Source organism: Electrona antarctica, assembly GCF_951216825.1.
Source record: "Electrona antarctica genome assembly, chromosome: 6".
Taxonomy (NCBI): domain Eukaryota; kingdom Metazoa; phylum Chordata; class Actinopteri; order Myctophiformes; family Myctophidae; genus Electrona; species Electrona antarctica.
In genome coordinates this window covers 25,424,185-25,444,183 of record NC_136811.1, presented here as the reverse complement: position 1 = coordinate 25,444,183, position 19,999 = coordinate 25,424,185, and the positions used below count along the sequence as shown (strand labels likewise).

At 41.6% G+C, this 19,999-nt stretch overlaps 2 protein-coding genes across 2 annotated transcripts in view; one reads left to right on the top strand and one right to left on the bottom strand.

The window, feature by feature from the left end:
- The window catches only part of adcy2a (adenylate cyclase 2a), a 132,630-nt gene extending 118,946 nt beyond the window's left edge, over positions 1–13,684 (top strand). The window contains exons 21-27 of the mRNA XM_079503523.1: positions 1,720–1,804; positions 4,965–5,123; positions 9,002–9,148; positions 9,632–9,739; positions 10,339–10,453; positions 11,415–11,539; positions 13,112–13,684. Coding sequence (XP_079359649.1) covers positions 1,720–1,804; positions 4,965–5,123; positions 9,002–9,148; positions 9,632–9,739; positions 10,339–10,453; positions 11,415–11,539; positions 13,112–13,264 — 892 coding nt within the window. The 3' untranslated portion in view covers positions 13,265–13,684. The remainder of the gene's footprint in view (positions 1–1,719; positions 1,805–4,964; positions 5,124–9,001; positions 9,149–9,631; positions 9,740–10,338; positions 10,454–11,414; positions 11,540–13,111) is intronic.
- Positions 13,685–16,853: 3,169 nt separating this feature from the next.
- Positions 16,854–19,999, bottom strand: part of dnah5 (dynein, axonemal, heavy chain 5) — a 149,846-nt gene continuing 146,700 nt past the window's right edge. The window contains exons 87-88 of the mRNA XM_079504311.1: positions 19,116–19,347; positions 16,854–17,429 (exon numbers count right to left, since the gene is read on the bottom strand). Of these exons, the coding sequence (XP_079360437.1) occupies positions 17,278–17,429; positions 19,116–19,347 (384 nt within the window). The 3' untranslated portion in view covers positions 16,854–17,277. The remainder of the gene's footprint in view (positions 17,430–19,115; positions 19,348–19,999) is intronic.

Below are 19,999 nucleotides of genomic sequence, written 5' to 3'. Positions count from 1 at the left end.
TTATCGTACTGTAGGACCTAAAGTACGATTGTCATGTTGTCATGAAGGCCATCATGATGATGATGATGAGCCACAGTCACAATTACAATTTACAATTTAGGCAGTTAGCAGACGCTCTTAATCCAGAGCGACTGACATTAAGCAAGAACAAAACATGGCGATACATCATATACATAAAGACTACTTATCATACGTGAGCTACGAACATGACAGTGGAATATGTATGAAACTATGCATATACTGTATACCAGCGGTTCCCAAACCATTTTGGCCATGCACCCCCTGTTACCTCCCGACCTAGCTGACACACCCCCCACATGGAAATATAAATTGCATAAGCTATATAGAGACATATATTTCCTATTTATCCACATATATGCACATATATGAACCTGAATATTGCATATGCAGGATAGGCTATATTCTGCACATACTTGCCATATATTGGCATAATATGTTAATATATTTAAAATAAAACCATAACACCATCATTATTTTCATGTTGCGTACCCCCTAGAAGGTGCTCGCGCACCACAAGGGGTGCACGCACCACAAGGGATGCACGCACCACAAGGGGTGCACACACCACAAGGGATGCACGCACCACAAGGGATGCACGCACCACAAGGGGTGCACGCACCACAAGGGGTGCACGCACCACAAGGGGTGCACGCACCACAGTTTGGGAACCACTGCTGTATACTATAGTGCTATGTCTACATAAAATGCTATCTAAGTTACATAGCCTTTGCATTTGCCTGTATTAAGGTCTAGGGCTAGGGCGAGTGCTACAGCAAGTAGCAGTCACACACTAACCTCATTAAGCTTCTCAATGCATTCACTTACCTCAGCTTTCTCTGATGTCAAATTGCAAATAAAACTGCTTTGGTCAACTGCTTCTCAAAGTTCAGTAGAAGAAGCCGTTAGATCTTTGCATAATAAGGATGAACTGCATAATAAGGAACATAGCTAAATGACCTGCTTTAATTGAGTTCAGGGAGACGGAGCGGACCAAGTACAGTCAAGTCAATTTACCCTGGTCAACTAAGTATTCATTTAATAAGTGGTTAACTTCTACTGCATTCTTGCATTCACAACTTGCTTGTGTTACACTGTCCTGCCATTTTATTTTGGCCATTGTCTGTGTGATTATCAGATTGAATAAAATAATACTGTATTCCATTAGCAAGTAAACCAAACAAACGTGTGTGTACAAAAATAAACCAAAAAGACTGACTGAGTTTGACTCCATGATTAATGCTCATTGTTCCGCACTCAGCAGACATTTTTGATTAAGTTCATTGTTGTTACTGTATCAGTGAATGTCAAATCTTCCTAGTAAATAACACCTGACAGTGAAATAAGGCAATGCCACAATCAGTTCAGTCATGCTGGTGAGTTGGCCATTAGAAAGAGAGCGTGCAAATAGCATCAGTAAACAAGGCCATGTCATGGCTAGGCAGCAACGCTAGACTTTAATTGGTTGACAGCTCGGAATGGTATGGTCTGTTACCCAGTCAAGTGACATGTGTCTTCAACCCCCTGATTGCAATCTGGAATCTTAATGAAATTCTCTCTCTGTCTCTCTCTCTCATTGCCCTTCGTTGCTTTGTCTCGTGGCTCTCGCTTCTTTTCTTTTCACCCGTCTTATTCTATTTGTCTTGTCACTCTCTCTCACCTTCTCTCCCACTTCTCTCTCTCTTTTCTCAACCCTTAAAGGCCAGGAGTTCTCAAAGACCTGAAGACAATGGGCTCTATCTCTCTCTTCATCTTCTTCATCACACTGCTTGTGCTAGCCAGACAGGTAGGCTCAGAACACAATGGCTTTGACTGATGCTATCGTCATGTCATCTCCACACAGCACCAGTTTTCAAAGACTCTGCTTTCTCTAACAACAACAGCTTTCTCTATTGTTAGCATTCTATTTTGGGAATGACTCTATTCTATGATGTCAACATGATCAACAATAACATCCATACATCTCTATGCTTTTCAATGTATTTCCGCTTCCACTGCTCATTGACACAACTATAAATTACAGTCATGGAAAATAAGCTGTGGAGGAGTTTGATATAGCTGACTTCTTTATAGTGCATATACCGTCTGCTTGTCAAAGGATTGTTTAGATGTAGATCAAAATAACACCCCTGACACCACTTTCAATATATAGCTTTTTATTACCTCCGAGTGGTGGAGTTACCAGTTTCTACTGTATCTATTGGAATTAAATATTGCTATACGCAGCCCCTTGGCTGCTATTACCCTGGTAGAGAGAGGTGCACAGAGAGACTAGTTTGTCTAACTAACTTACCCCGTTCCACTCCAGGTTTGTGATTTATGAAGGCTGGGCCACAGTGTTCTTTGCCGCACTGTACATTTATTAGCCAGCCCATTAGATGGAAATTGATGTTTGTGCAAAGGCAGAGTTCTGGTCCTGTAGAATAGCCTGTGTACTGTACTGTACAATATGTGTTTATTCTACAGGAAAATGCAGACATTTCTTTGCAAGACAATTAGTTTTGACAGAAATAAGAAAATATATATACCGTAACATGTTTACTGTATATATTTTCTTATTACAGATTTTTTGGAAGAAAGATCTTATGTGGTCACCATTTGGATGCCACTTGTTCACAGGGGAAACATAACATCTACACTACAGTCTTCTATAGTAGAGTGTGCTGTACACATATTTTAGTGTAATCTCAGAGAAATGTGAAAAATCATTGAAGTCCCTTTGTGCTTATTTAATGGTGAAATTCTGTAACCATATCATCAGGTGAGTTAATAAATAAATATATTGTTAAATCAGCTGCTAACTCTGACACTGAAGTTACTTTTCCAAGGAGTAGTACCACTTTGCTAATCACTTTGCTAAGTAGGCTACTCTCTCAAATACATCAAGTCATTCTCAAAAGACCTTACAATCTCACAATCACAAATAACAGTAAATATTTGGTGGAATTAAATTGAGCAGTCAACATGTTGCCTTTCGATACAGCTGTCTAGACCTGAATATTAAGCAGAGTAAGATTGAGTTTGAAGAGAAAATAAATGAGTTTGCCGAAGACAAATTACCAATGTCTTCAGTCAAATGAGTAGGTACCAGGTGCAACCATTAAGGAGTCAGAACTGGCAGACGCCATTTGTTAATTTCCATGCAGATACACACCCGCACTCACAGTCTGTCTGTCTGTCTGTCTGTCTGTCTGTCTGTCTGTCTGTCTGTCTGTCTGTCTGTCTGTCTGTCTGTCTGTCTGTCTGTCTGTCTGTCTCTCTCTCTATCTCTCTATCTCTCTCTCTCTCTGTCACAAGGAATTGGATTTCACATATTAACCTATGTTATCATTGCTTATTTATTTGTGCTCTTCTCCAAGTTGTTGCATTTCTTGATTTCACAATCCAATTTCTCGCCATTGATTGATGGATTCGCACCATGAAATCGGTTAATTGTGCCGTGCACTCTCATGGGAATTCACTGTGATTGATGGGAGAATGACATACTGTACAGTAGTGATAATATGTGATATTATGAACAACAAGGTCAAGAATAGATGTCTGAATATGAAATGCCATATTTAGTGTTTTACAGCCATTGTGAATGGTCCAGATTAGTTCAATGTGGGACTAATGCACATACACACTATGCTACATACTTGATACTCAAATATTAGTTGACTTCTCCACAAAGGTCTACACGTGGCCCATTGGCCCACCTCCATTTTTCCCTTCAACTCCAAGGCTACAGACAGTATTTGTGCTGATTGTTGGGCTATTATCATGACATGCCCAGAATAGCTACAGTACACTAGGGTTCATGTTTGTTGTCTCCACCAGCCAAAGGCATGAGGAGAGTATGTTTTGCACTCCGTGTGTGTGTGTGTGTGTGTGTGTGTGTGTGTGTGTGTGTGTGTGTGTGTGTGTGTGTGTGTGTGTGTGTGTGTGTGTGTGTGTGTGTGTGTGTGTGTGTGTGTGTGTGTGTCCGTCCATCTGTCTGCGGACAGCTAATCTCCGGCACCGTTAACCTGTTCGATGTCAAACTTTGCACACACACACCCTGGATGCCAATGACAAACCTCTGCCCCAAATTTTACAGAACGGCCTGTTATAGCGCCACCATGAGGCAGATTTTCACATTTTTACCTATAACTGCACCGATCTGCGTGAAACGTTGCATGCATACACTCCCTAGAGGCCAAGGACAAACCTTTGACCTGCATTTTTCACATCTGCCTTTTTTAGCACCACCAGGTGGCCGACTTTTGTAACACAAAAAGTATCATTTTTTTATATATTACTCCTCCAGATTTTGTCGAAAAATCCCGCAAATCGTTACACAGTATCTTTATAGTCATATGCTCAAGACGGATCTGTCCGGTATTTCATATTCCATCCTCATTGGCTAACATTGTTTGCAAGTTGTTTATAAGTTTGCAGCATTGGCCCGTTCTTTTTTTGAAACTTTGTTTTTATTTTCCAAACAACAAACGAAATAGGTATATTCAAGAAAAACAAAACAAGAACAAAAACGAAGACAAACCAGTACAAAAAACAAATCAACAAGGACACAAAGCAATACACACTATTCACTCTTGTATAAATGAGGATTGGCCCGTTTTGAACAAAAAGCCTGAAATCATTAACGCAGCGTGCAATTTACATGACATTTTTCACGCACTTTCCTGCATGCGTGCGTGCGTGTGTTTTCATCAAAAATGTCCTCTTTCCTGCATGGATGAAATGTATTTTCTCTTTGCTAAAGAGCTGGAGTGACTTGGAGAGACCCCTACTATATAAAGCAATTTAACACTTGTTTTAACAAAACATATCACTTACACACACTACATTTCATCACCAATCTTTTTAACCGAAATTGTCCTTTTCTTTGTTCTGTGTGAATTGATGGAAGCAAGCAGTGCGGCTGTACCTTCAGTCTCTTCACCTTCTGTGTCCTCTTGTAACAGAATGAATATTACTGTAGGTTAGACTTCCTGTGGAAGAACAAGTTCAAGAAGGAGTGCGAGGAGATCGAGACCATGGAGAACCTCAACAGGGTGCTGCTGGAGAACGTCCTGCCCGCGCACGTCGCCGAACACTTCCTGGCTCGCAACTGGAAGAACGAGGTGACGACTACTGTGGTCACTCACCACTCCATGGATTACAGTTGACTGATTTCACTCATTTGGGTTCCATAAAAGCCAGCATAGGAGCCAACATGTCTTCTATGGAAGCATGTTGCGTATCGGAAATAGCCGGTCTACGATCGCAGCGCGACGTGTTGTGAACTTGTAAACCAGCTATTGTCTGTCATTAGTTATTTTAAGATTAAAGGGTATTTGAAGTGGTAGCAACAGAGTAGATGTTCAGAAGCATCTTCCATAAACAATGGTGTCAGAAATATCAAAAAAGCAAAGGTTAAACCAATGATTTGCTCTATGTAGAACAGCAACATGATAATAACTAAACATCATCATTAAACCTTCAGTCATGAAATTGTATTTAGCTCTTAGACTCATTTGGGGTTTTAATTCATGTATTATTTATTTCAAATAAGATTTGGCATGGTCTTTGTATCTATATTTTCACTATCTTTGAAATAGGGCTTAACTTGACACCAAATGTCTCTCTTGTGTCTCGACCCCTGTTGTGACAAGAGTTTAGTCTCATGAAAGTCCCATCTTTATGCATAACTGCTGCCCTTACATTGAACCTACTTCATGCTGTCATTCCACTACCAATTGTTGTGGACGTCTTGCTGTGTTGTACTGCAATGTACTGTACTAATGACACATACGGGGTTAATGTACTGTACTAATGTCTTAACAGCAGGACTTTTGAGTGAAAACATACAGGCTGTTCTTGTAGCGTGATTCAAAGCTGTGGCCCAGTTGCATAAAGACCCGCCCCCGCCTGCCTCTGATTGGCCCCCCTCCTGCTAGTAGTAGGGTGCCCGCGAGAATGCATTCTTACATTAATACAGCCAGAAAAACCCATTCTGGCAGCCAGCTCGGTAGCATGCTTCGCTAATCATTAGACTCCCAACCCACACCTCCTGGGTTCGAATTCTGCTCCCGTCACTATTTTTCCAACAACCGCGGACTAGTTTTTGTTTTTTTGCAGATAAAGTATAGTTTTGGACCGCAACGGAGGGGTGGCGTCTCAAGCGAACTTGAGCCACGAGAGACACCACCGAGCGCACCTCAGCCCCGTTCCAGTTGCAACCCGATAGGCACAGAATAGTACATTCTTGATCTTGACTTAAGCTTCAGCAGACTGTCCCTCCCTTGGGGTCTCTGTTGAGTTCGCTCCAAGGGGTAATGAATGTACAGATTAGGAAAACAAAAATCCCCCCCTTTATTATCTATACACTACAGTTTTGTGTTTGGAACGACATGGCTCCAAAATGGATCTCGGACTTCATAAGACCGGCCTGTGCATAAGAATCATGGCGCTGATTGGTACTGTGGTTTGTGAGACACACAGCGAGACACACAGACAGACACACAGCGAGACACACAGACAGACACACAGACAGACACACAGCGAGACACACAGACAGACACACAGAGAGACACACAGACAGACACACACAGACAGACACACAGACAGACACACAGCGAGACACACAGACAGACACACAGACAGACACACAGACAGACACATCCTCTTCCAATCTAGACCACTAGCCTCCTGCAGAACCATGCTGTAAAAATGGCCATGCAGCATTTTGGAGTAGAGCTGTGAATTCATTTAAACGCTAAAGAAAACTGAGTAGTTACTGGAGAAAAAGCTCTCAGCAGCACCAACAGCACTCTGGCAAACCTCAACAGGGTAATGCACTGAACACTATCTGACTGTGGCAATATGCACTTTTCTGATGCTTGGTACTGTATATCTCTGGAGCACCTTTAAAGAAGCACTGGCTCTCAGGGTTTCAGGGGAGGGTGCTGGTGGGCATGTGAATTTTCATAGCTTTTTTGAATACTGCAAAAAGTCTCAGCAAGCTACTCTTATTTCTACACTTTTAGAGGAGCGTAGAGAAGCTGACAAGCCTGACAAGTCTGACAACTAGAATCAGCATTCTGTACTGTAGAAAAGCTATAGGTCTGGAGAGACTTTGTAAAGCTCAAACTGAGGTTTTTACTGTGTGGTCTTTTATGGGGATTCTGCATTTCCAACATGTGTTGAATTCATTATTTAGCCTTTTAGGTTATGTCGTATATTAAGGAGCCACATCACGATGAAACATCAATATTGCTTATATAATGTTATATACTGTTTGTGCAGGACGAACCTTCACTGACTGAGTTTCTGCATGCTAGCTCTGAGAGGCTTGATATTAGCTGGCCCACAGACACATTCCCATTAGGGCCTATAGTGATCAATTGAAAAGGTTTGCTATGAAATTGTAAAGGCTATTGAATTGGACCGTGGATACCATTATATAGATTTGGCTGTCATTGTGTTAACCTATAGAAATTACCATCTACTTAGTACAGTATGCGGTGGTCTAGACGAAGGAAACATACTGGGGACGCACATGCACGTGCATACCCCACATGCACTATTTGGGTAGAATTATATAGGGTCTCAAATGTGCGCAGATCCACAGTCCAGAGTAAAAGCAGGGAGAGTGGCAGTGAGATCATGCAGGGTTCCAGATGAGATCGGGAACAGCTATGATGGGACTGCTCTGGGATGGCTAGCACAGGAGTGGACTGCTCTGGGATGGCTAGCACAGGAGTGGACTGCTCTGGGATGGCTAGCACAGGAGTGGACTGCTCTGGGATGGCTAGCACAGGAGTGGACTGCTCTGGGATGGGATGGCTAGCACAGGAGTGGACTGCTCTGGGATGGGATGGCTAGCACAGGAGTGGACTGCTCTGGGATGGGATGGCTAGCACAGGAGTGGACTGCTCTGGGATGGCTAGCACAGGAGTGGACTGCTCTGGGATGGCTAGCACAGGAGTGGACTGCTCTGGGATGGGATGGCTAGCACAGGAGTGGACTGCTCTGGGATGGGATGGCTAGCACAGGAGTGGACTGCTCTGGGATGGCTAGCACAGGAGTGGACTGATCGGGAATTTGGTAACTAAGCTTTGTCCTTGGTCGTGCCTGGTCGTCTCCAATCATTTATGCTACAAGGTCGAAACGACAGTTATTCACTTGTTTCCATAGCTTGTTCAGTTCCATGTTCTTTATTTTCTTTTCTGCATTAGGTCCATGTTAATGGTACTTTACGTTTCATTGTTTTGTTAAAATACCTCTACCGTATATTCCCATAGCAATTATTGCTATAGATAAAGAGTGTTTGTTCGGGTATCCCCATCTCTCCAGCTCCGAAGAAAACAGAAATTACATTTTCAGGTTGGGATACTAACTTCATCCAATCAGGAGAGAGGAGAACTCAGAAGATGTATGATAAACAAACACAGTTGGAAGTAGAACACAAGCTGATAAACGCTTCTCTCGTGATTCGATAAAACATTGAACCCGCCTGAAATTGTATTTTATTTTTTATTAAATATCTGGATAGACAGGGAGACCACTGTTACTGGAAAAAACTAAAAAGCAATGATCGGAATAGAGCGCTTTACATTTACAATAAACCTTTTTAGTTTAACCACAAAATATCACTCACAGCACCGTTAAAGCTTATTACTATTACTTATGATACTATGATACTTTTTGCATTCAATCATATTTTTCTTTTCTTTGAGTACCTTGTTTGGGCTTTGTCTACGGTTCATCTTCCATGACATACTATGTCTTTGTCTACGGTTCATCTTCCATGACATACTATGTCTTTGTCTACGGTTCATCTTCCATGACATACTATGTCTTTGTCTACGGTTCATCTTCCATGACATACTATGTCTTTGTTTTCATACTGTATCTCCTGTCTTTGTCTACGGTTCATCTTCCATGACATACTATGTCTTTGTTTTCATACTGTATCTCCTGTCAGCCTCTGTGTTAAAACGTGTGTTTGATCCTCCAGGATCTATACCACCAGTCCTATGAGCTGGTGTGCGTCATGTTTGCATCCATCCCAGACTTTAAAGAGTTCTACACAGAGTCTGACGTCAACAAGGAAGGCTTGGAGTGCCTCAGGCTCCTCAACGAGATCATTGCTGATTTTGATGAGGTAAATGGCTTCAATTTGGCTCAACATGAGACTGCCTGACTGACAACATCAGTGCTTGGAACTACCCCAAGGAGATTTACTGTTGTTTCATTCTTAATGTTACTGATGTTGCCTCTAAATTAAAAACTGTACATTATGTGTATCTATAATTCAGACTAGAGCATACTGTACCTATAGGATCTATATTTCTATGGTGTCTTTTGTTTGCCATAATGCAAAACGATCCTGTTGTAACCTCTCTCTCTGTGTGTGTGTGTGTGTGTGTGTGTGTGTGTGTGTGTGTGTGTGTGTGTGTGTGTGTGTGTGTGTGTGTGTGTGTGTGTGTGTGTGTGTGTGTGTGTGTGTGTGTGTGTGTGTGTGTGTGTGTGTGTGTGTGTGTGTGTGTGTGTGTGTGTGTGTGTGTGTGTGTGTGTGTGTGTGTGTGTGTGTGTGTGTGTGTGTGCACCTGTCCTTCCTTCCGTCTGTCTGTCTGTTGAAAAACAGTTATTATCCAAGCCTAAATTCAGTGGAGTTGAGAAAATCAAGACCATTGGCAGCACGTACATGGCTGCGACAGGGCTAAATGCATCACCTGGGCCAGAGTACACACAGGTATACACATACTACACACCTGGGCCAGAGTACACACAGGTATAAACATACTACACAAACGTCACATTCAGTTAAAGGTGTACACAGTAACATGACCCCTTTTGGTGTTTTAACTAAGCATTATGTTATACTTTAGCCATTGGAAAATAGCAGATTTACAAGCTCGAGCTTGTAGGTCTGCTATTTTTGAAAAATCGTGAAAATGCGGCACAGATCTTTGAATATATATTCTTTCAGAAGACTTTTCTTTTTTTTCGACAAAGTATTATTCATGGATTAATGAGGATAAATCAATAGAGTTAAAGTTATGCCTTTGTGATACGTTATGCCGTCAGCATGCATCAGTAGTTACTAATGTTGATGATTTTAACATCTATCCTTTTATGTGAACTCTGTTCAGTGTATTCTTTGTGAACCCAGATTTGTTTTCGTTTAGTTAAAGCCGTTAAATTAAGCAACATTTTTAATTACTTTACATTTCTATTTAATAGAAAATGCATATCACTGTAATGTCTTACTGAAATGATATTCATATTGGCTGTGCTCACTCCATCAAACACAACAGACATACTGCATCCTATCTTGTTTGTGTTCCCAAGGAGCATGACAGACAGTACATGCACATTGGAACCATGGTGGAGTTTGCGTTTGCCTTGGTGGGGAAGCTAGATGTTATTAATAAGCATTCCTTCAACGACTTCAAACTCAGAGTTGGTGAGTCACATTCACAACCATGTCGGTCTTTCCTTTTATTTTTGAATCATCTATGGATGACCAAAAATAACTCCTGTCAGATATATTGGGGAACATATTTTGGACACATACTGCATACAGATTCAGACTGAAATAACATGCAACAGTCAGAAAGATGGTTTTATATACTATTATAAACCATCAGATGGTGCAGATCAAGGTAAATTCCAAGGGGTGTGTGCGTGGGGGAGTTACCAGAGCATAACTGTACTGTACTGTATGTGGTACAGAGGTACAGTACAGTGCAATACCGCCAATCACAGCATGCGTGCGTGCGTGCTGCCTGTGGCGTGCCTCTGTGGCAATATCAAAATTGAGTCAGAAGCCAAGTCTGAGGAGAGGCCTGTTTATTTACTGCTGTGAAAAGACACAGACATGCTGCTCAGTGTTTATCCGAGCCTGATCCTCCCATGCTCTGATGACATCCTACTGTATGACATAACATCCTTATTGCGAAGGCTCTTATAATTGGTAATCTAATACTTAGTTGACCATGGTCTGCTCTGTAGTCTGTACTTGGTCCTCTCTGTTTTTTCCCTCAAACCCCAAATCTCTTAGCCTAAAATAGCTGAGCTTGCAAGCACACAACTCATATGTAGACCACCGATTTTGGCGAATGTTCCCCACAGAAGTGGTTAAAAAAAATGATATTGTGTCTTTACTCTGTAACTCAGCTGCGAACGATATTTTTGCACAGGACCATCTGTACATGTTGTGCAAATATATAGCTGAGGTGAATCATCAGAACTATGTGGACAAAATCCAATATCAGATACTATATGCATATGTAATCACTGTAAAAAAAAAAACACACTGTTAGCGATAGGCCCATATGCATGCATGTGCGGGTGTGTGTGTGTGTGTGTGTGCATGTGCGCATCCTACAGTATGTGTTGATTGAATGCTGGTTTTCACCTGGCAGGTATCAACCATGGTCCGGTGATAGCCGGGGTAATTGGAGCCCAGAAACCACAGTATGACATCTGGGGAAACACAGTGAATGTAGCAAGCAGAATGGACAGCACTGGAGTCCTGGGGAAAATACAGGTAACTCACTTCTCATATGTGCTGTTATTGTCTCCACCAGGCCGAAGGCATGGGTATTAAAGAGAGTATGTTTTGCGCTCCGTCCGTGTGTCCGTCCGTCTGTTACCAGCTAATCTCCGGCACAATTAACCCAGTCTATGCCAAACTTTGCACACACATTCCCTGGATGCCAACAACGAACCTCTACCCCAAATCTTCCAGAACGGCCTGTTATAGCGCCACCATGAGGCAGATTTTCAAATTTTTACCTATAACTGTACCGATCTGCGTGAAAATGCACACTCCCTAGAGGCCAAGGAAAAACCTTTGCCCTGCATTTTTCACATCTGCAGTGCCACAGAGGCTATCAGATACCCACAGGCTATCTGATCTCCTGTCTACACAGCAAAATGTGGAGTTTTCATTGAACTCAGAGTGTAAATATGGACCCTTAGGTCCCTCTTTAGACAGCTACAGTAGCACTCCAGATTTGACTGAGTAGAGAGCGTGATGTTTGGTCATACTCCAACGATAGGATGTGCTCAAGACGGATCTGTCCGATATTTCACATTCCATCCTAATTGGCTAACATTGGCTTCTAATCACCCGTCGCTCCCGAACATGCATTGGTCCGACATGCGTTGCACCGTGTTTGCGGTTAGGGGTTTGGGTTAGGTTGTCGGTTTAATGATAGTTGGACCAATAGTATGTCGGAACTAAAGCCTGTACCCCCAAGAGGCCGACTTTTGTAAAACACATTTTTTGATATTACTCATCCAGATTCTGTCTAAAAATCCTGCACATCGTTAGACAGTATCTCTATAGTCATGTGCTCAAGACGGATCTGTCCGATATTTCATATTCCATCCTAATTGGTTAACATTGGCTTCTAAAGGATTGTCCCGTTTTGAAAAAAAGCCTCAAATCATGAACGCAGCGTGAAATTTTCGCGAAATTTTACACACACTTTCCTACTAGTTTAGAAATTGTAGTCACGGTAGAAATCTGTAAGATTAGACTGGAATTGTCCGATCCTACATCAGTAGTACAGTGTGAACTCTCTTTCTCAAATATCAATAAATCTAAAGCCATATGCTATGGCACGAGGCAGCAAGGAATCTAAAGCCATATGCTATGGCACGAGGCAGCAAGGAATCTAAAGCCATATGCTATGGCACGAGGCAGCAAGGACATCACATCATCTCAGTATCACTGTCGTGTTTACAGCTGCTTGAGCACCAATAACACTTGACTGGTTTGAGATCACCCACAATGCCATGCAGCTCATGACATTTTATACATTATATTAAATGTCATAGATCTAGTGCTAAACGCAATGACATTTCAAAGTACAAACTCGTAGTAGAGCGCAGACCTTCACCAAGGCAGCACAAATGAATGTTCTGAAGTCCGTATTATTATTATTTTTGCAATACCTGTGAATAGTTTTAAATTATTTGACATATCTCTCTGACTGAACCAGTTTTCTTCAGTTCTCTAGAGGTTTAGTTTTTTTATCAGTGAATTTTGCAGGCCTGCTGGTATCAATCCCAGTTGTGTGAGATGACTAAAACGGACATTTCCCATCCGTAGGTTACAGAGGAAACAAGTGATCATCTCATCACCCTGGGCTACATGTGCTCCTGTCGAGGCATCATCAACGTGAAGGGCAAAGGAGAACTTAAGACATACTTTGTGCACACGGAGATGAGCCGCTCGCTGTCCCAGGGGAATGTAATGCCATAACACTGAGACCATCAACACAAACTGGATTTACAAAAGGGACAGGAGATCTGTTCTCATGGCTACAGGAGTAAATATCTCATTTCACAGATAAGTTGAAACAAGTCATGACGAGATCTGATCGATACCATACAGGAAATGGAGTAATTAGATTTGACTGTTCCAGTGTGAATGCAAGCCTTACAGTCACTGCTCCGCAGCTGTAGTATACATTTTCTCACTTATATAATTGTAGGTGTAGTGCATACAGCATGTCGACGGTAGACCTGGGATAGATTGTAATTTGACTGACTTTGACTGTAACTTGACAGTGTTGTAATTGAGGGAGAAGAAACTAGCAAATATTTTATTGTAGCATGGCAGCAAGTGCATGGCAGCTATTTTTCAACATTATGGCTGCCAGATGTCCCCAGTTCATAGGTTTTACACCAGTTGGTTAAGTGTGGAAAAGACATGAACTAATATAATATCAATGATGTTTTGGATTATCAAAGTAAAGTTGAATATGATGTAGATTGTTTTTAGTGTCCTAGCTGTTGTCTTGTTGACATGTTTGATGTCTACAAAACAGTCTTTAACATAAGGAAGTTTCCAGGCTAATTACCTGATGCAGCATTCCATAGTACCTTTAGGCCAGGTGTGTTTCCATCTGAAAAGGTGTCAGCACATGGCATTGGCTCTATTTTTGTAGAGCGCTGTACGACACCTTGTCGCCTAAGCATACTGCAAATCAGGCAGTACAGATGTATGGAGTGCATTCACTCCAGTCATTCTGTGACCCCAAATAATAATAAACCAAATATATAGGGACGCAAAATACTTTACAGATAGGAGCTGTACTGTAAAAAAAAAAATGAAAGCGCAGGATAAGTGATGAAATGGCATACTGCATGAACCACTGCTGCGAGCTATATATATATATGTATGTATGTATGTGTGTATATATATATATATATATATATATATATATATATATATATATATATATGTATATGTATATGTATATGTATGTATGTGTATATGTATATACACACACACACACACACACACACACACACACACACACACACACACACACACACACGGAAACAGACATTTGTGTACATACTGTACCTCTGTATGCTTTTTCCTTAGACGCAAAACATCTTGGATGTATTGAAAGGTGGTCCAGGACCATACAGAAAAGATAATGAGAAAGTATATGATATTCATGCAGGACCAGGTTTCCCAACAGCTTCTACACTACACACATATAAGGACCATACCGGGGGTCTATAGTGTTCTGCTAATTAATTACCATTCATATACTTGACATTAGTGCTGATCATTTTCCAAAGCATGCCGTAGTTTGTTTGTCTTTGCCTGGTCACTTGCAGTAGGCCAAGAAAGATCTACCCCAAATGTTTCAAATCGGCCTCATGGTGGTGCTATTGCAGGTCGCAACACAGTCCTGGATAGCCGACCCGGCCTGGAGGGTATCTGTGCTCTGAGGAGTGAACTTTTCTACTTTCAATTCATTTCAGTACAGTGTGAAAATTAACTGAGGCTCTTATTAACTGAGGAACATGCTTGAGGCAGGTAATGCTATACACCGAATAATGTTGTGGTTCATTGCATCCATCCTTGTATTACAATTTAGTTTAGTTTGAAAAGTAATAACCACAGATTAATACAATTTGAGGATAAAACACAATAAAGTCCAGGATTTATCCATTGTTGTCCATTCAAAAAATAAAAATGAATGATTTGAAAGGTCTAGCCGAATGTAGTCCCTGGAGAAAAGATGAATATATTGTACAAACTAAATTCAAATGTCCACGACTTGCAGTTTTGTTTAGCTAGCTTCTCAATTACGTCATGATCCGTAGCGTTTTAATGACTTTGGACAAAATGTACGACAACCTCCAAGACTGAAGCAATTCATGGCTAAATGGTTTGTGTACTGTACGATATAGCTGAACTGAAGCTGTGAGTAAACAATGACATGTATTTAGACCGGTATGATCCTTAAATGGCTCTGATCATTCTTGTGCAACACTACAGTAGGAGGAAAATATCTTAGTTTTATACTCACTCGCATCTCATCTCCCTGTCTATAGAGCCCGACTAGCCTCGGTACCCAGGCTTTTAATTTCGTTCGCATTCGGCTCAAAAAACGAAAGCCTGGGGGAACGAGAGACATTTCCTGGTCTAGCAAAGTAGGAGTGGGAGTGAACTACAGTGCAGAGGGGGCGTCGCTTTCCTCCACTGATTTATACCAGGGAGGGGAGGGGCGGAGGGGGGCAGGGGTGGGGGCTCAGATCGGTGAACCAATATTTTCCAGCGGTTGCTCCTTGCGCGCCCGCCTCTCTAGACCAGAAAGCAGGCTGGCTAGGCCAGGCTAGATGACGGTGGGCTGCTCATAATTCCGACTATGTGGCTTCACGTGTGGTTAGGGATATGGTTAGGAATGGAGCGAGTCGGAATAATGTGCCGTCGGAACATTGACATGGCACCGACTGACACCGATCCTGATTTAGACTGATATTTTTGTCAAAACATACAAAAGTTCCTAATCAATTTCAAAACCTTGGATATGATTAAGTTATTAACCTGTCAGTCTGGTCCTGTGTAGTCTCTCGAGACAGACTGTTGAAAAGAGGTCACTGTTTTTTGTTATTTTTTGACGATGGGTTCTCAGATTGGGTCCTGTGTGAATGTAATCATTGTAAGTCAAAAGGATAAATTGACTTTTAGAGGGAATATTTTAATTTGGGGAAACCCATCCCAGGTCTGTGTACAGGGTAGCACTACAGTGTGTACGGTATTGTGCAATGGTTTTGTAAGAAAAGCAAATATTACCAAAAAAGTGTTTTGATGTTTCAATGATGCCATTGTTTTTTTTGTAAAGACTTATTCATTAAAATTTGTAGGTATTTCAGTCATGTGGGGAGTGGTCATTGACAAACTAATCACAATTATATCAGCTGTGCTGTATCCACATCCGAGTGTTTTAAAAAGTAGGTTTCTACCTGACAGCAACGGTATATTAATGTTTCTTTTCCTAAATGAATGCCGTCATCATACAAGAGTGTCGCAAAAAAGTAGGGAAAATACTAGATCTACAAGCTCACAACGCATATTGATGCAACACGTTAGGAGCTTGTAGATGAGTACGGTAGACGGTTTTGGACATGTACGTTTTCTGCCCGACAGTGATAGAAGAATGAACACGAAAAAAGATCTCTGCTCACAAGCTTGACTGGTGATAAACCCACCCCATATTTGCATATTGGGACCTGATTGGTGCCCCACAACTTCGGGGGGAGCTAAATCCAATCACAACCGAGCGGGGCCAGACCGAATCGTGCTTTGTTGTTGTTGTTGCACAGGCAAGATTGGTCTGGTTTTCAGACTATGAGAGCACAGCCTCTGGGCAGCCTGTCTTTCTTGATGTTCAGGCTGTGCACTGTGACATTGTGAAGATTTATTTCGGTTTATTAGTCACCATGGTCAAATGACCATGATACTGACATCAGTATAATAGCAAATCAAAACAGTCACGTTTGCGTCTTAATTTATTTAAATAGATTACATATATATTATAGTACGATTGGAAATTCAGTCAGATTGAACAAAATGGGTGCTGTTTATTTTGCTTACCTACAATGTCGCACATCGGCTACGGCTACTAGGCGCTAAGCTAAGCAGATAATCAGGGCCCGGTGGTAGCTCCGGCTTTGAGCAGTAAAAAGTTCAAACTATTTAGAAAATCTTTCGAAAATGATTTAGTTGTGAAGTGGTTCAGTGTTTAAGGGTGTGTAACTCCCTTTTGATTACAATCATATATTCTCAGAGTTAAAGTAACACTGGGGATTTTACTGTGTAAAACTGTGGGGTAACATAATAATAATACAAAAAATGCTGAGGGCAAATTGAATCACTGGTTTAAGAAATACAGATCCACAGTACAGTCTGAACTATTTCCTCCTTTGATGTGTTAAGAGTTCACCAATTTTGAGAGACAAAAGAGTGGATCATTTGACGTCACAGAGGAGTGCCACAGCGCGCAGGATCCAATAGTCTGGTGGAAGAGATGTCCTCAGGTCAACAGCTGCGATGTAATTCATGTCCATTCTCACTGGCTTCTTATAAATGGGGCAGGAATACAGGCGGGCATCCTTTGTACCTGCAACACAAGAATTTACATAAAGTATGCATCGCTGCACAGACTGGACAATAAAACCATTGAAATCAGGAATATGATCTTCCACATACAGTAGTTAATTCAGTGGAATAATATCTCATGGCATTAATAGAATCCTCTGTCTTTATATTGGTAAAATGTTGCAAATCACACACATTCTAAATTAGGGAATTAATGTGCTAATTTCTTTTTTCTACAAGGAAAAAAATTGCCCTATAGTTAATTAACTTAGCAACACCTCAGTTACTGTTCATTCACCCAGTCTGTCCCAACACAACCAGGCCAGACCCTCTTGAAGAGCCTTATAATGAGCATTGTGTGGAAACACTGAGTGGCTGGTCCCTTGATGCCACCCCTTGTGTTCCAACTGAATGGACTGGAACCAAGTACATGCAAGGGAAAAAAAGAAAACAAGCAAAAACACGGACCTGTCTGCTTCCCCATATTCCATCCCCATTCCAAAGTTTGCAAGATTGTTCAGTTTTTAACAAAATGCCTCATCAAATCAGGAACGCAGAGTGCAATTTGAGGGAATCTGTCATACATATTCCCACTAGACCGAGGAAGAAATGCCACTTGAAGATTTACACATCAGCCTCATGGTGGCGCTATAACTGTCCCATTCGTGTTTTTACCTATAACTTCACCGATCTGTCTAAAATTTCCATCAGATTTTATCCAAATACCACGCAAATCGGTACAAATGATCTTCTCATATTCAAGTATGGACAGTTTTTTTGTACAAAATGCCACGAATCATGAACATTTTAGCCTTACAGTAGGTTAATCAAGTTGGAAAAACTCCAGCATTAAACTTTAGGCAGACTGGGATTACGGATCTGTCCGATATTTCATATTCCATCCTAATTATTAGCTAACATTGACTTCAAAGTTTGTCGGATTGGTCCGTTTTGAACAAAATTCCTCAAATCATGAATGCTGCGTGCAATTTACATGACATTTCGCACGTACAGTACATTCCCACTAGGCCAGGGAAGAATCCCACCTTTTTCATTGCACCACCAGCAGGTCGATTTTTGGAACAAAATGCCTCAAATCATGATATGCAGCGTCCAATTGCTGTGAGAGGCGTAACACGAAATGCCCCAGTTTTCACATTGGCCTATTATAGCACCACCAGGAGGACGCAATAACCTACCTGCCCTGGTGGAGACGTGTTGTGTCTAATTCTTCCCCAGAGCTTCATGTCAATAAGCAAAACAAAGTAACAAACGTACCAATTATCTCAATCTCCAAAGAACAAAAGTGTTGGCACTAATCACATTGACACTAGTTGAGAGTCCATTATTTTTCTCAGTCAACACTATCGACAGACTTGTCTTAGGAGCATAAAACATCTTTAGGCGGCCGTTCTGTTGCTGCCTGTCTTGGTCCGGTCTGGTCTCAACCAGAACAAACAGTGATACACAATGCTGGTAATCCGTTCCCAGACTAAATAAATAATGCTCAGTCTGCCCGAAATTGTAATTGTTAATATCCATTGATTCTGATTGGATGCAAATGTGAGCAGGGGCTGGGAGGGAGAGAGATTGAGAGAGAGAAAACCCTAAAATCTGATATAGAAATAAAGAAAAAAACGTATGGAAGAATCATTTTCTCATTAACATAGCATCCTTTCCCTCCCAAATCCACCGTCCAAGTCCTTACCATTGTTCTCGGCGTACATTCGGATCACAGGCATCATCTCAAAGAGGACCTTGGGTTTGGAGTCGATCAGTTTACAGCTGCGGCGGTCCCAGCCGGCCCCCTCCAGGTAGAGGCCGTAGACGTACACTCCCTCTGCAGGGGGCTGGGTGATGTCATCCTTCATCCACCTGGTCACCTCGTTACACAGCACCATGCGGTCCAGAGCGCAGCCCCTGTTGGCTCGAGTGATCTCCTGTGAGCACAGAGAGACCACACCACATCTTAACTATTTTCCCCAAACAGTATTTTGGGTCAGTAGGTCTAAGGGTAAATATACTTTTTTTTGTTTCCTACATAAAATAAAATAAATATATGTACTATATACCTGTATAAATTCAAACTTTTTTCAAAAGAATTTCCATAAGTAAGTGAGTCACTTCACTCATGTGAAGTGAGGGGTACAGCAAGGGCAGTATGTATATTAGCCCCATATGTGCCCTCTCCCTACGCTCATTCTGTAGCTCCGAGATGAGGTCACACACAGGGCCCCTCCCACCCCGTTCAGAAACGGCGCATGTTTCCACAATTCCACGATTCTTACCTTTTCTAAACAATTAATCAAAAACGTGAAGTGGTGTGAAGGGTTTACACTAATTCAACGTCAACAACGGCAAAGAAAATCCAACTTTAAACGGTTACACGAGCGTCTAGCGGTTGTTTAGCATGTTTTTCAAGGAAGTTGAAAAGCTTTAGCGCCTCCCCTGGTCGAAAATTTCCAACTGACTTCAGTTCACTCGACATGCACGTGCACACGCACAAATCCCTTGATAAACATGGAAGCGGCTGACTAAACCAACCGCTGTAACGCTCGTAACCGTTTAAAGTTGGATTTTCTTTGCCGTTGT